General features: G+C 40.5%; 1 protein-coding gene across 3 annotated transcripts in view; it reads left to right on the top strand.

Moving 5' to 3' along the window:
* The first annotated feature begins 1,785 nt into the window (after positions 1-1,785).
* Positions 1,786-17,521, top strand: part of LOC104941809 (lamin-A-like) — a 24,346-nt gene continuing 8,610 nt past the window's right edge. The window contains exons 1-3 of one of the 3 annotated variants that reach the window (XM_010766947.1): positions 1,786-1,917; positions 6,514-6,641; positions 8,444-8,822. In XM_010766947.1, coding sequence (XP_010765249.1) covers positions 8,488-8,822 — 335 coding nt within the window. In that variant the 5' untranslated portion in view covers positions 1,786-1,917; positions 6,514-6,641; positions 8,444-8,487. Of the gene's footprint in view, positions 1,918-5,850; positions 6,013-6,513; positions 6,642-8,443; positions 8,823-17,521 lie in introns of those variants that run through there. The other 2 variants (XM_010766948.1, XM_010766946.1) reach the window with 2 other exon arrangements.

The raw sequence follows: 17,521 nt of genomic DNA, 5'->3' as shown, positions 1-17,521 counted from the left end.
CCTCCTCCCCCCCTCCATCTCTCTAATCACATTGGTGCTGTACAGCCAGTGACACGCCTAGTGATGAGTAAGGCTCACCTCACCTCCTGCTTCCAGTACGCTGGTGATCTCACACACGTCACTGACAGCTTTGAACTCAAGAGTCGTGCTATGTTGTGGCTTTAATCTTTACATTCATGTTTTATCAGCAGACTATGGTTTCCGTTGATTTGGACATTGTTTTTACTTTACACAATGAAATATTGCATTTTTTTTATCTGCCAAAGGATTGAGTCACTGGGTCAGTGTCACACTGTAAAGATACTGATTGGGTCACATTTGTATTATGTAAATGCTGTCAGTGAAGTCGGATGGCTTGCTAGAAATAAACCCCCCAACAACTGATTGCACATGAAGCCGCTTTAATTCACTTCTAAATTCAGTTGTGTTTATGTCAAATAACATACCAAGTAGAGAAGCTTTTAAAACCTTTTCAAACATGTATTATGCTTGATGGAAAGTCATTAAGTACCTTTACACAACTAGTACAATTTCATAAAACTCTGAATTTTGTATTTCACATCAAATATTCCACATGTGTTACTTCATAGATTTTTAAAAAGGATACAGATTTGTACCAGAGCATCAGCAAATTATTTGTATTATTAGTTCGATCATGCAATAATTACGGGGTTACAGATGACAAACTCAGGTGCAGATGTAGTACCAAAGTCAAGACAATCACAGCACATTATCTTGCCTTGTTTTCTCTGAGATCTTCATACCTCCAAGTGACCTACTGTCCTGTTCCATCATTTATGAACATTCTGAATGTAAACAAACCATTTACAGCTCTGTAACACGGGTCATGTAAAATTCATGTTCATCTCTTACATAATGACAAGCATATTGGAAAAGAGCTCCGTAAATGACCTCCAGCAGCATACTCGAATTGTTTTTTTAATTTGTGTTTATTTGTTTGTGTTTAGAATGAGTTTAGGATCATGGGGAATTAAACTGACTGCACTTTTCAACTGGCCCATCTGTACAGCTCAATAGTGGCAGACATCCTGGTTTAGCTGCCTTGAGGAATAGTTGTATGGTGCTTTCCTGGAAAGCCGGTTTAATTGGATTATCAATTTATGTGAAATCCAGCTCAGGTCACAATCATTGCCAAAGTGGAGTCCATGTGGATTGATAACAGGTTCCTGAATTGTGATGTACAATTTGATAAGATTTCTGTATAATTGAGATACTTAAAGGCCCATGTATTTAAAAAAAAATGTACTCATTATGCAGAATGGCCCATTTGAGAATTATATAAATATATCAGCCTATATTACTGGATTATAATTAGCGATGCATCAATGTGTTCATTACTTTGACTTCAACATTTGAATGAATTAATACATTGCTGTTGCTTAACCTATGGTTAACCCAGTAGCTAAAGCTGTCACAGAAATGAAGGCCTGGAGTAAGAAGTGGACCTTTGGGATGCAGTGTAGTAGAAGTAAGACATTGCATAAAATGGTAATACCAAAGTTAAATTACAAGAACATTTATTTCTTTATATGTTTTTGTGTATTTATTTTCATTTTCTTTAATATTTGCTATTTATATATTAATGTGTTCGTGCTCTGATAATCCCGTCCAGTTGAGCGTGAGTAATGGCCGCCAGGTGGCGCCGGCAGGCTGCATTGTAATTAGCAGAAGATTGGCAGTCTAATCAGGTGTGTTGATTTGCAGGTGGTTGCTGGTTGCTGGCTGCCTGTTCGGCTCACATGAGTTCACCCTCACCAATTTGTTCAAAGAAAAACCAGCCCAGAGGATGATATCATGATTAACTCGACTGACGACATTTTGAAAGGTCAATATAGACGTCGGAAAGGACGGGACGTGTTTCAAACCACCGAAGAAAAGCGTTTCCAAAAAGAGACGGTAAGATTCTTAAGTCAATAATGTCACAGTGTAAATATCTCCAGAAGTTGCTTATATGTTTTGTTTTGAGGCATTGGTTTTTAAAGGAGACGAGCAGACAGGGTGGTGAACTCAATGACCGATTTGCAGGCATAAGTTTCCATTCAGTGTGTCAGCCAGTGGGGGGCGCTTAGTATCCTCTGTGTGTGTGAATGACTGCAAGTGACCGGCAGACAGCAGCATGGCCGACAGGGGGCGACAGAGAGAGAAACAGCTGCTCCATTATTCATGGCAGAAACAATACAGGGACCGACAACCAGGGGGGAAACCATGGGAGACGTATTCATATCTATTTTAAAAGTATTTATACACAGAGGTGGGAGGAGTACTCATATCTTGTATTACAGTAAACGTATGGATACCAGAGTGTAAGAATACTTGTGTTACAAGTAAAACGCCCTTACTGTTAGTCGTGTAAAAGTACAAAAGGATTGGCATCAAATTACAAGTACCAAAAGTAAAAGTACCCATTATGCAGATTTACCCATTTCAGCTAAATAGAAAAGATATGTTTTGATTATAATTATTGATGCAATAATACTGCATGCATACAATATATGCATTACACTGTTTACCTCTCAATTGTAATTGAGTTTAACAACAATTTAAATACTTGATTAAAGTACAAGTATGTTTTTCGATTGATATTCTGTATAATTGTCTGTTAGATTTAACTGCCGCAGGTGTTTAATTTTGTGCTTAATTAAACCTCTTTAAGCTGTTTGGTAGTTTAATCGACAACAATGTATCTTGTTCTGTATTCCTATAAGAACCATTTGTTTTCTTCTGCAGGTTAAAATATCCAACAGTTTATGAAGATGAGATTTGCACAAACCCAAATTTACATAATTCAAAAGTAATATTAAACCAAACGCATCACATATAATATTAAAGCTCTTGATGGGAAACATTTTACTGTACTATTACTTTCCATTCTATAAATACAAGACAGACTTGAGTAAAGATCACGAAATAAAACAGTATTGAATTAATGGATCTTATTTTAAAAACTTAATCTGAAAGTAAATCTAACTGACAAATAATACAGCACATGTAAAAATACAGTATTTCATCTCAGTAATGCAGTAAGGTAGCAGTGAAGTAACATCAAAAACAACTATATCATTGTAGTACTAAAATGAATTGCTTAGTTTTGTCACTGATATGTTCATTTTGACAAATTACAGATAATATTGGACATACATGTTAGATAAAACAAAATATGTTGGTGGGAGCAGGTGTGGATCTGGATGTGAGACACACACACACACACACTTTAAAGCCACACTAGTTGAGAATTGTTGTTTCCTAAATTTCCTTCAGGGATAGCCACTTCCTCGTGTTGGGGAATGAAGTTTTGGATGGCTTACATCCGTTTGGACGAACCCAAGAAAAAAAGATCCCTGATTAAGATAACACAGTTGGTACTCAGCGGTTTTTTGTCCTCCTATCCCTGAACAATATGAAGAATTATACGACATCATTTACACAAGACTAAAGGTTGGCGTGATCATGTTGTGAATAATTTGCATGGTAGGCAAAACAAAGACAAACAAAGCAACACTTTTGTAATGTTATGCTGCATGGTATACGTGTAGAAATGGACAGAATATGCAACTAATATTTAACTTTACGTTGAAAAGCAAACTTGATTTTTGAACTATATCCAGCAGACTCTTGTGCGCTTGACATTGATATGTCAACTGTCTTTTTTTAATGAATGATTAATGCACATTGTGTGAAGTACAAAGGTCTTTGAACAGCAGAGATAACAAAGTGAGAGACTGCTCTATAATTATAGCTGCTGCTGAGGTACAAAGCACACTGAAGGACCAGCAACGTGTTTCTCTGTAGCCGACTGGTCGATTGTCAAATGATACATTAACTGTTAAATTCTATAAATTAGTAATCTTTCTTTAGCTGTGTTATCTGAAAACGAATCAAGATCGGAGATATCCTGTACATCTGTGCAGGAAAGGGAGATAATGGAGGAAAGAGAGCTGCTCCTTAGGTTTTAAACTGGAATGGGTGGACTGTTTATAGTAGCCTAATACTTCTGAAAAAAAATCTTTAAGAGTTTCCTCCCACACCAAATATTCTCATACTCAAATCCTTCCTTGTCATTGCACATTTTGTCCCAGGTGAGCAGCCAGCCAGTGGCTCATAATGGAGAAATAAAACATTTACATTGCACAACAGGCACGCCTTGTATTCTGCTGCCCTCTTGGAATGCTGCGAGGGCAGACAACAAGTCAGGAGGGAGCTGCCTGCTAGCACATTGTTCAGTACTCGTCTCGTGTTGCATCAGTCTGTCATGCCTGCTCCTGTCTTCCCTCTTGATGAGTGAGTGGATCTGGGATTCATACTTCAAGTCTGGTGGCTAAAGACTTGAATGCATGGGTAATGAACCTTGAACGGTTCATAAAGCAGCATTCAAATACAACTATTAACTCTTTAATTCTATTTCAAAACCTTTTTGTCCTGTTTCAACCGATGAATGTAGGACAGCTTTATTAGCAGAGATCCAACTGTGAGAAATACATAACCGTATAAAATCTACAGCTAAATTGAATAGTCATTGAACAAAAAATACAATTGCAATTATTTAATAAACGGCTAGATTATTTGAGGCTTTCCTCAGTTTAATTGTAAGCTGAATATGTTTGGAAGGGGACATCTTGTTGGGTTCTGAGGAATTGTTGTCTTTTTTTGTATAATCAAGAGATTTAAAAAATGATTATTAGCCTCGGTCAAAATGGTATAATATGGCTGTGAGCACATCCGCTCACTTGCAGGTTAAAAGGACAGAAGGAGGCACGTGAATAATTATTGGTTTATTACAAAATAAGCATACGCCACTCAAAATAGCGGTGCAAGGTCGTCCTGATCAGACCCGTTCTGTGGCCAGGAAATCCTCCCAGGAACCAGCCTACTGCAAGACAGACCAGAACCAGGTTACCAGCAGGCTTCTTATTGAGAGCATAGTTACCTGGTCCTGATCAGCTGTCTGGCCTCCGGCAGCCGGTGCCCTAACCACACCCCGCTGCCACAATGGCCTTTAGGGTTTGTTTGTTTGTTTTTGCTCTTTTAGCCCCAGAGTGAGCCGTTAAATTAGCACCATTACAAGTGGTAAGGCAACGCGTTCTTGTCTTTGAATTCGAATAAGCAGAGGGTTTAAAAATACAAAACATGAATTAATTATTGCAGTCTTGTTCAATCATCTGGGAAGCATATCAATTGATGCCCCTTTCTGTTGCAGGGATCTTGTTTGCATCACTAAGCATTTCTGTTTCATCATGATGGGATTTGTGATGTGCAGATTTGATTATTATTGGTGCACACAGACGGCACAAGAAGAGCTCAGAATGTTTGGACAGTTGTAGAAAAGCTTTTTTTAAGAAAGATGCTCAAACTGCCAGCCTGGCATTCTTGTCTTTGTGTGATTGCCATGGAAACAAAAAAACTTAAACTGGAAGGAAAAAGAAAGGGGGAGAGGTAGAGAGGCGGGGCCGAACAAGTGAGCTGTTTGTGTCGGGATGTGTGAGTCAGAGGCAGCTTCAGAGGCTGACTGCTCCTTTCCACTGGAAGGCCACACTGCAGCCCGCATACTCCCTGAGCCACTGGGCCTGCCCCATGCCCAAAAGCAGAGATGCTGTCTTGCCCCTTGTTTAAAAACACACACACACAAGCACACACACAAGCACACACACACACACACACACACACACACACACACACAAATAGACTAACCTCCATTTCCATGGTGAGAAGATTCATACACACACAGAAAACGTCTTTTCCCCCTGCATCAGAACTTGATTGGACCTGTGACTCCATTAACTCCACCCCGAGGAAATATATATAAGACCAGAATCAACTTGGTTTGAGTGTCAGACCTTTAGACATTCAAGATGACTTGTGGGAATTATTCTTTCACTCACTGGGAATATGACACAACATATTTGAGGACCTTTTCCTCCCTGGATTCAGTGGACGAGATTGCCGAGAGGTTATTTTTCTGCCATGGATAAAAAAAAAACACAACGCTGCTATAAGGTGATGAAGGATTTCCGTGCACTTTGGACTTTTTTTATTACTTTGCGATGTGAGTTTGTGTTTGCCAAGGTCACCTCGGCTGCTTACGGTATTATTTTTTCTGATAAAACTGAAACTGAATTTCTTCCTCCATGTATTAACTTTCGAGCTGTCTGTCAAAGCTGTTTTTAAGCTAAAGAGTGCAAATAATGTGTTCTCCATAGCAGCAGGGTGAGATCCGCACATTCACACATTCACACACTTTTACCCACCTGGGAGCTGTTCAGTATCATCCCTGTCGCTGCGATTTATAGACAGACTACTTGCAGCAGGCGCTGAGGTCAGTGTATCTGCGAGGGCTCTGCCTGAGTGAAATGAGAAAGGGAAAGATAGGGCCCGTGCAGGGAGAGATAAAGCTCAGCAGCTGCTTTGTGTGTGTGTGTGCACACCATAAGCACACACACACTCTGTCTCGTCTGACTCCTCCTTGCTCTCTTGTGCTCCCTCCCCTCTCTCCGGCAGTAGGTACATGTGCAGTGAGCGACAGCTAGGAGAACAGTTCAGGGCACGAGCCAAAGGCGCACACACACCCATTAGCAGAGAGCAGGACTGCATTATTCTACGGATCCTCTTCTCTACGCACCTCTGGGGTATGGCACACACACTCACAGCAGCTCACACACACTCAAACCAGCAGATAAACTTCTAGAAAGATCCTGTTCTCTCACTTTTAGTCCCTTCAGCAGGCTGAAGTCTAGAGGTTTCCACACAGCAGAGTTGAGGTTAAGAAGGTTTAATCAGATAGTGTCCCTGTGAGACTTTTAGTTTGTTTCAAAGTTAAATAGTGTTGCTGTGTGTTTATAATAATATACTTGTTTACCTTAAATCAGCTCGAAGTAAGTTTAGTTAGTGTGGAATAGCTTTGTAACTTAAAAAAGTTGTAGCTCATTTTACTGCTATTATAGAAGAGGGGAACATCAGACAGCACCTGTTAACAGTTGCCACATTTTGGGAGCGTGAGTGGATGCTTCATTTATTCAAATGTAGTCCAGAGAGTACTTACGAGTGTATGGGTTGGTGCCTGTGGGCGTGTGCCCGCGTCATTCATGTGTGCGCCATTCCACCCACATGGCTGTGAATGTCCTTGTGCGCACTTTAGGTAATGGCCGGTGGATAGATGGATGGCAAAATACACCCACTGCTAAACCAATTTGAAGTAGGTTTTCACGCTGTTAAGTGAAAAAGTGCTGTTGGTTGTGAGTGGTTAGCTGCTGAGAAATAAGATGAGTTTGAAAGTCACACCTGTTGAGCCACAGAGGCTTACCATACTTAAACATGTATTAATATTGTTGAAGTCCTTATCCCTAATTGCAGGGCTTTTCTGATTCGTATGAACTAAGTCCTTTCTCAATTCAGTAATTCAGAGTTAGTGTTCTTACAGTTGCCATGTTGGAAGCATAGTTTATTAAAGGTTTCATTAAAGGATCATTTTACATTTTCCCCATTCTTTTTCAAAAATAACCCCATGTGTTTTAATTCATTCTTCTTCTGTAAGTTACATCTGAAGCAGATGTATGTCCTTATCAGGACATCTTGTAGCATTTGTTGATAGTATGAGTCAACACTTTGCTATTTTGATGGGTGCTGGTAGTTGTGGGCGATAATATCACTGGATAATGCTGGGAAAGTAATTAAAAGCTTATTTTTTATGTTTTATTGCCTCCATTTTACCCAAAGGTCCATGGAGAGCAGAAAAGGAGGGCCATGTTTTAATTTGTTAAGCATTCCTGGCTACGGATGCGTATTATAAGAGTAATTAAAATAGTTTTATTTGCCTTGTGAGTGAGCCGAAGCTACGAGTTGATGTTCGTGGGAAATGTATGTTTACTCAGGAGCTGCATAAAGTTGCATAACTGCTCCTACAACAATGTAATGGAACTGGAGAGAACATGAGGCATATGTTATGACAGTGTGTTACTCTTTGCAGTGGAAATAACAGTCACATAAGGCACGTTATCAGGAGCACTAAAAGCAGGAAAACCTCAGCTCCTGTGAGATAAAAGGGCTTTTTGTATCCAAAAAATCGGAAGTGTTAGAAAACAAGAACCAAGGAAAACAAATCGCATCTGTGTGAACAAGCTCTGCCTTTGCAAATTACTTTTAACCCACCACACTTGAAGTACAGAGGAGGGTTGGTATTCAATGACGTTTTATAGATGTGGAAAAATGATGCTGGAATACAAAATCATGCAGATCTGTGAGTAGAGCCAGCGGGGAGGCAGGCTGCCCAGAAAGGATCAGGGATACGCAAACTGGAACATTTCTTCCCCATACACTCCTTTAAAGTTTAATGTGTGATTCAACACAGGATTTTTGTCCAATGCGTTCCTAGTGAAGGTAGCTCAGATAGTTTTTCATTAACTCTTCTTCCTCTCCCCTTCCTCCCCCACAGCCAGTGACTCACACCTCTGCACCTCTTGTTGAGCCATTATCACCATGGAAACCCCAAGCCAGAAACGCACCAGCCGGGGTGCCTCCTCCCCGACCCGCATCACCAGGCTGCAGGAGAAGGAGGACATGATCAACCTCAATGACCGGCTGGCCGTCTACATCGACAAGGTGCGCTCGCTGGAGTCGGAGAACGCCGGTCTGCGAATGCGCATCACTGAGTCGGATTCCTGTGTGACCCGCGAGGTGTCGGGCATCAAGGGGGCCTACGAGGCGGAGCTGGCCGACGCCCGCAAGACCCTGGACCAGGTGGCCAAGGAGCGAGCACGCATGCAGCTGGAGCTCAGCAAGATCAGGGAGGAGCACAGGGACCTCAAAGCCAGGTAGGAGGAGCATCTGGGGGCGGGGCTTAAAAGGGAGTGGCTTTGTTACAAGAGTTATGTCACAAAGTGGTTGTGGCCACAGTTATCACATTTATTGTACAATATCATATATATTATAGGCAAACGGCACACTTACGATGTTGTTTTCTAATAAAGTTATAATAATACGTTCATTCAGTTGTACTTCAAAGTCAGCAGAAACATCAAAAACTTTTGAGTTGTGTTGCAGTATCTATGACATTTAATTGCTGTTTGGTTTCATTGCGGGGGAATTCCCTGCCTTTTGGGAAACTGATCAAGTAACCTGGTCTTGTTCCCGTCTCACTGATGCATAAGAAGAATGGTTTCACATTATAGGCAGGTAAAAAAAATGAAGAATCAGATAAAGGCACAATAGGAAGATGATGATTTGTGGTGGTATTGTTTTTACTGAAATGCATACTGTTCCTACATGCTCTGGCACATCAGTCGGTGCAGGTTTCTTCTTGCATTTGAGTTCCTTTGTTTTGAATAAGCATTATTCTTAATGTTCCTGAGCCATCAACATTTCAGCATAGAGTTTTCTGATGTGTCCAAAAGATTTCATCGTAGTGGTTACTGCAGTCACAGTGATTGATGTTGATCTGAATGTTTTAATTTTACCTTTTTGTGCTGTTACGCCCTGTCTTTACAAACTGAGGTGGTGCAGCACCCACATTTTCTAGCAGGAATGCAGTCAAGAGTGCGCAGCTAAACATAACATTGGCATCGTAGAATACATTCCAGGTTGATTACTTGGTAGGACTTGTCAGTTGTGTTGCATTTAGGACCAGTGGATGTTAAAATGACACACCTCCAGCCAAACGGGCTACACCTTTAACACACAACCTGTGAAGGTACAATTACTGACCTAATGACAGAATGTATTTCATTACAGTGTGTGAGACAACTGGGCTGCAAAGCTCTACAGCATGTGATAACGTTTCACAATATTAGCACTATAGACAGAAGCTAAGAATGAACATCTGTTGTACTTTGAATGGACTTGTATTGTTAGCACGATGCCAGGTGTTCACAGTTCGCAGTGGATCCAGAAACGTGTGGACTAGTGACATATTTGAAAATAGAAACTTGGAACGCAGACTCTGTCAAGACCATAAGTCAAAAATAATTTGTGAAGACGCCCCATTATTTGGATCTGCTCCAAAATGATTTGGTTATCTTCTTTGGCCCATGCTACTCCCTTCCACCAAGAAAACTGAGTTTTGTTCTCGAAATCCTACTGACAAACAGATATAGAAAATGAAGCCTCGCTGGCAGTGGTAAAAAGAATAAGAATAATAACCAAACAATTGTAGTGCCACAGAAGTCTTAAGGTAACTTCCATGCTTTGAGTTAATATCTTAACTAAGCAAATGTCACATGCAAGTCACATAAAAGTGAACTGGCACTTGTATGGCAGGTAGCAAATTATTTACTTCTGGTGTTGTAGCATTAAGAGCATGCAATTATATCATTCCTACTTTCACTTCTTCTGTACCTCGCCCCTGGCCTGAGGTGTGGTGTTAGCAGCAGGTTTGTTGTCTGTGTTTACTGTTTTCCCCCACTTTGATTCAGCTACTTGGGTGAATATCTACAGATCAGACTGCTGCCGTAGGCCTCAGGCAATAGTCTGTTAAAGAATGTGTCACGGTCTTGGCAAAGTCCTTGGGTAAGAGGACTCTGAGAAAATAAAAGTATTACCACTCCAACAGTACATCTGACTGCATGTGCTCCACTTTTGTAGCCCAGAGATTCCCTGTAGTGACAGAATAAAGAGATTCAACACATGCCTTTTTAAAAAGAGACATTGACTTGTTGAAAAAGATTTCGACAAGTCATATCTTCTGTGTTTTAACAGTGAATCTACAGGGAGTGATTGGCCCAATTAGTGCCATTGTGTTCTCCTCACTGAGGTGATATTATTATTATTGAAAGTAACCTGTTAAGCATGTCCTTGGTAATGTAAACAAAACTCAATGGGTGTGGCTCAGTGCTAAGTGTTGAATGAGGAAAACAAATGTAAAAGATCAGCAGGGAATGTGATGATGCTCCTTTGTGCCATGGGCGATTACCTTCATTGTTGTGTCCCTGTCCCAAGTTCCTCAATCTGTGGTGTCACATTTGCACAAACTGGATGATGATGTGCACTCAATAAAAGGCTGTCTGTATACTGAGTGTTGAGAGAGCAGTATTATGACATTTTCTATTCACTTCCATAAAATCCCAAATGTCAATGTAATTCTCCAGCGACTTGGAAAGAGAAGCACAGACAACTTCTGCTGCATTATTGTTTCTAGTGGAAGCATTTCGTTTTGACGCATGTGTGGTGGAAAGGGATCTCTCAATCCAGCCTGTGCCGGCTTTATCTGTTATACAGTTTGTTTAGTGTTTGGTTGCCATAGCACTCTGAAAGTCTTGGCTTGGTCATGGGACTGTGGTGACTCAGAGGGTTTTTTCCTGGCCTCTGGAATGGGCTGACTGTAGACTCACTGTAACGGGAAGTGAGGTTTATAAATACCCACTGTCTGAGGAGCTGCTTTGACCGGCTGCTGAGATTCAGGTGGAGACAGCAGCAGAAGGCAGCACAACAAACACTCACAATATGTTGACTTTTTGTTGGTGTGTTTGGTTATTGCTCTCATGTTTGACAGAAAATCAGGAACAGGTGTTGCAGTTTGCTGTTCAGTTGACTGGACACACCTGTTTAGCCCAAAGGCATGACTCCGCTACTCCACACACACTTCCTTTTATGCAGAACCTCTACCGGGGGACACATGCTGTCCTCCCCTGAGGCTTAACCCCAAGCTGTTGGGCCAGAATGCCAAACAATCTCACAAAAGCTTTCCATGGCCTGTACAAAATTCAACACTGTAGTGTAGATGGAAAATACACATAACTTGGTAAAAGCAGGTGTGGGAGGAATGCTGTGCTGTAAAATGAAGTCTGAAGCTTGGTGCCAGGTAAATGAAAAACCAAATGATATGTGAGCAAAACACTGAGCTCTGAACCACAGCATGAGTTACAGAACTATGTTCACAGGTTTGTCAAGACCTTGTTAACTCCTCTTTCCTTTTGCTACTTAAATATTGCTTCCGGCTGTCGCCTCGTACCCAGGCTAACCTCCAGCTGTGCTGCTGGCTGTGAAACAGGAGCCTGGAGGGTAAACTGGCTCCTCGGTGTCACTGGCAGGACTGGTTCTCTGTTAGCGCTCCACCCAGGCAAATGAGCACATCGTTAACTACACATGGAGAGTTCATGTCACTCTTCTTTTTTTTGTTATATTTGACAAAAAATGTATGCCTATATGTGAACTATAGTTAGACAAGTAGTTTGAAAACTATTTAGACAATCAATGAAACCACCTTTTTAATAGAAAATGCCAAATGTTTACGTCTTCTGGTTTCTTAAAAATAAACATTTGCTGATTTATTTTAGTGCTTTTTGATATTTAACCAAAAATCTATTTGAACAATTCCACTTGGAAAACAATGGCACTACATTTCTATATTTTTTAACATTTATTCAAGAATTAAAACATAATCATTAGCTGCAGTGCTGCTAACTAAATGAATGGTGATATCTGTGCTACATATTAATAATATTCTGCTACACGCTGTCTCAAATCAAAAGTGACCGCCTATTTCCTTATTAAGTTATTACACTTTGAACTGCTCCTTTGTGTTGAAGTCTCTCTGATAAGGATCATACTCAACGGTAGGGATTGAAAGTAAACAGCCAAACCCTTTTCTGCATCTGACACACTTTGAATAAGAGAAGGGATTTACCTTTAGTCTGCCCCACCCTTCTGCACAGTGTGGTTCAGGGTGTGGCTGCAGGTACATGCAGCTCTCAGACATTTGTTGCAGCGCTTCATTTAAAAAAACAATGGTTTTAAAAAAAACTGTTAAATAAATGCTGTGGTAGACACAATGTTTTTCTAACGTGTCCAGACGCAGCTAACTCATCAGTCTTATAGCGTCACTGTACATCTTCTTGTTCTGTATTCAAAGAGACTATCAGAGAACACAGCAGGAAGTGCACTTATCTCACCGCACACTCCCATTTCCTTTCTTTGGAATATTTGCTTTCTATAGAATATGTTGTTGCTCACCATCCCACACGATTGTCTTCAAGTGTTTATTATCCAATAATCTACATTTACTCTTAAAGGCGTATTTAGATAAAAGCTTTATTCTGAGATTGTATTTATTACTATATATCTCATGACTTAATTTGCCTTGTGCAATACCTTTTTTTTTCATCGCAGAACTACACAGTATCCACTGACATTTATATCACAAAAGAAACCAAACTCACACACTAAGCAACCAAAGAATGTGAATAATCTGCCAACCTTTGTCTGGTGAGGAAGAAGGGGAAGTCAAATGAAGGAAGCGGTGGCAGAGCTAGACGTAATAAGAAGTGGTCTTATGTTGGGATTAGCCGAGTACTTCTGTATTTAACTTGGGGAAACTTTAAATACGTTGCTAGGTGACACATTATACATCTGTACTGGTATAGGGCCATGTTGAGGATAACAGCAGGAGCCATTCAAGCTGCTCCTGTGAGGTTTGTTGAGATAAAATGTTTGCCTTCAAAGGCTTTTCCTAAAATGGACAAGAGCAAGCCTGCACTGAACTTCTGACCGTGCTGTCAAGACTTTTAAATGCCTCGTCTGTTTCTTTCATGAGTCTGATGGTGGCAACAGATTCAGCATAATTCTTTCTCTTATTTCTTATTCAATTGGGACAGTACATCTGACGGCATTTGAAGCTGTCAAAGTACTTGAGAATCTCAGGCTCTGCATTACAAAACAATCTTGAGCATCCAGAAACTAGAGCTTTGTCTAACCATTACTCTCTATGAATAATCAATGGTGTCTAAAATGTCAGGGAGTAGTGAAACATTTGTATCACCATTTTTTTTTTTTAACTCCAAGATGACGTCTTCAGATTTTCTTGTTTTGTCCAACAGTCCAAAACCTTAAGAGATATCATTTACTATCACAAAAAGGCAGCACGACTTTTAGCATTTTAGAAGCTGTAACCAGTGATTATTTACCCCCCCTTCCCAAGAAAAAAGATGACTTAATTGTCAAAATAGTTCTTAAATAATGAATACATTCTGCAGATAAGATACAAGTATGTTTTAGCATTAGTCGCCATTATGGCACTTTGAACTGTATGAACCTTCCTTTAAACCTCTAGAAACCTAATCATGCAGACTTGTGTTGAATGTAACATGCTTTTTAATAGGTACGAGTGAGTAGAATGAAAACAACAATCTTTACCAGGCTGTTCCTGTTAATCCTGATTTCATTATTAAATGTCCAACACCCACATTCACACATTTATTTTAACACTCACTTTCGTAAGATTCTGAACAATTCATCCAATTGACTGCATCACCATAAAACAATGCCAGCTGCCATTAGGAAACATATTCTATCCTTTTATCTTTAATAATTATTGCACCAATAGACCTTTTTATGAAGGCAGACATTTTCACTTGTCATATCAGAAAAGCTTAAGTGGAACTAATTCAATGAACAATGGATTAACTCCCAGAAAGTGTCCCTGTAAGTCATGCCAGTGAGACAACATGCACAATGCCCAGAGCCTGGGACTGCCTTCATTAATGTTATTAATTACACCAGAATGACATCAATCAAAATGTCTGCTGGGAAAAATTTCTATTTTTCTCTAATCCGTCTTATTGTTACTAGCACCCTCTCAGGTGTAAATGTGGAACGAAATAAAACTCTTAAGCTCAGCGTCATGCGTCCCGCTCCCCGAGGCCAGAGACAGGCTTTGAACCAGCAGAAGATTTCATCGTGCTGCTGAACGTCTTCCCTCATGCCGTTTGATCTCACGTCTCCTCTGTTCTTGTAGCTGCCTCGAGGGGGAAACCCGGTGTTCCCGTATGATGATCTCAGCTTGTATTATGTGACAGCAGACAATTGTGTGTCACATTCAGAGTCCTGCCAGGGCAGATAAGAGCTCACTGAAGAGCCCGTGATTCTGGGTGTTTTTCCAGCAGTGATGTAAATGAGAACACTCCACGCATCACAATATTGAAAACACTAACCTGTAAAAAGGATCTGTTCAGAAGTACATAAACACCCAACTGTATTTGAAGAGAGATGTGAATATTTATGAATGGGGCTGTAATGGAAGAATTGTTACTGATTATTTTTCATGATTACATTTTTGGCACCTGGCCACAATAATTACATTTTTGATGTTATCTTATCATCAAAATATGCTTAAATCTTTTTAAGGCTATTCCTTTAATGTATATTTTGTTGGGATAAAAACCTTTTCTATTTCACCACAGATGGAACAGAAATATGTATTTGTATATATTGCCACATTGCGTCTGTTTTTTCTTACATTATAATGTTTTTAATCAGGCTCTACATTTGCACTTTTCAAGTCACTGAGGATTCTCAGTTATCTGGAAAATGCAAATTCACCACAATCAAGTCATTGTGTGAGTGTTTGTTATCCTGATGCTCGATAATATCCTGTATTGTTCCTGGTTGTGTGGCTCTCTGGTTTGTTGACTGCTGGTTTTCTTGGCCCCTAACAGAGTACTTTGTAATGACAAACAGCTGTGGGAGGCCTGTAAGTGAGCTGAATGGCTGCTGTATGGAGCCGTCTCTGTTGGCTTTATTGGTGCTCGGTTAACGAGAGAGCTGGTCTTGGACCTCAGCGGACCAGAACTTGGTACCAAGCAGAGGTTTTAGCAGGCTGCTGTGTGTGTGTAGAGTTTATATAATTATAGTTTCCATAGAGCCTTCAGGGCCAGCAAAGCCCTCGATGACTCACTCGCACATGGACTGGCTGGGTAAATCACTCTAAGATGGTGGGACTCCAGACTCTCTTTCTCACTCTCTTTTTCTTGCTCTTTCTGCCCAGACCAGCCAATTGATGGAGGGGGCGAGGTTGGGTGCATCGTAGCCTCAACCATCCCCTCCCCATCTGGTTGATTGTGTAACAATTATTCAGTTTCCAGTTCCGCAAAAGACTAATTTACTCTGAAATTAATATAAATGGAATGTGATGTTTGGAGCAGTTCCACTATTACAATCTAAACAGGGCTCTGAGTTTGTGAGGGAGCTCTTTCAACTGTGAATACATCTGATGCTTTTCAGATGTTCTTCCTTTACTCTTGTTTATTAGGACTGAGGAAATGGGATTAGCGGCCAAGTTTTCCCTTCTTTACATGGCTCCTCATCAGTTACAGTTTGTTTTACTTTGGTGAAATGATTGGACATGCTGATTAGTTTAAGATCTGTGTCACCTTGTGAGCAGAACACCTCTGCTATTTTTACAGTTGTGTAAATGTGTTCACAACTGAAAGATTTTTCTTTTTTAAAAGCAGTTGGTGTCTACCACTCACTCACACACACACACTCGCACACACTCATTCCTGTGGCTCAGCAGAATGGAAAAAAGCATGCTTGTGCCATGATGGATGGGGTTTGCGTAGAGAATAGGACGCATAGTGCCAGAGTTTAGACAATCGCAGGAAATTAGACGGTGTCGTTTTCAGGGTTTTACAACTCACCTGACTCTTTTCATTTTCCTGATGCAAACTCCACCCTTTGCTTCAGTGAGCTCTCCTGCATTTCCTGTATGCTGTGCCAGTTGCGTGAGAGCACCCGATCGGCAGGCTCGACCCACAACCACAATTTGGTTACAGTATACTCCGAACAACAAATCCTTTTTTTCCCTCGTATGTGAGCAAAAATGTAAGAATGCTGACCAGAGCTCATCACAGCCCTATAAACTCCACATGGGTTTTGTTTAGCTAACATTAGCAGCACTCTTTCTACTCATTGTAACTCATTGCAGCTGGGAACATTCCCGGCACCTCATTGTTGGAGAGGCTAGAAAAGAATCTGTTGTTACTGAGTGCAGCATACAATGGGGATATTTCTTGTTAATGCAAATTAGAATCAAACTCTAGGGTGCAAATAAGACGCAGCCCAATCTGACTATGTGGATTGTTAACTTTGGAAATACAATTAATGTGCAGAAATCCACTTTCTTCTGGCAGCTAAATATTCCTGTTTACTTTAAGCAAACATTTTTAGCCAATGCAGATTAACCTGTTATCTAAAGAAATGCTCTTCAAGTTCATTGAAGCTCCTGCAGACTCGGGTAAGGTGTTATAAGAAGATAATAAAAGCTGGTTTATGTTTGATTGTCATCTACTTTGAATTTTACACAAGAGTGTTTTTCAGATCTGATCCTGATCAGATTTTTTAGAATGAGTAACTCGTTGTGGGCATAGTAACCATTAACACTTCATATCTGGACTTTTACTCATTTCACCACACTGTAAAATGAAATGTGTGAAGGGGCGAACTCTGAGGCCTTGCCTTGTTCCTATCATTGCAGCTAATCTTATTAAGTACCCGTAAAAAATGCTATAAACTAACACAAAGACCTGGAAATGGCGTCTGACTCACTCTGATGAATCATCAACTAATCATGAAGGGAGGAACAAGGCCTGTTTCATGGGCGGTCTCTGGACACACACTTTTCTAAAGGCGGGACACCTTTCTCTTTCATCAGTCGTTGACTGACGCTGTGTTTGAGGAACCGTATTAAAAAATGCAAATTGGCGCAGGCATGAATGGCAGGAAGAGTACATATGCTTCTTTTCAG

Source organism: Notothenia coriiceps, unplaced genomic scaffold, assembly GCF_000735185.1.
Source record: "Notothenia coriiceps isolate Sejong01 unplaced genomic scaffold, NC01 NC01_scaffold00003960, whole genome shotgun sequence".
In the NCBI taxonomy this organism is placed as follows: Eukaryota; Metazoa; Chordata; class Actinopteri; order Perciformes; family Nototheniidae; genus Notothenia; species Notothenia coriiceps.
Note: the sequence above shows the minus strand (reverse complement) of the source record. Positions and strands in the feature narration are given on the sequence as shown.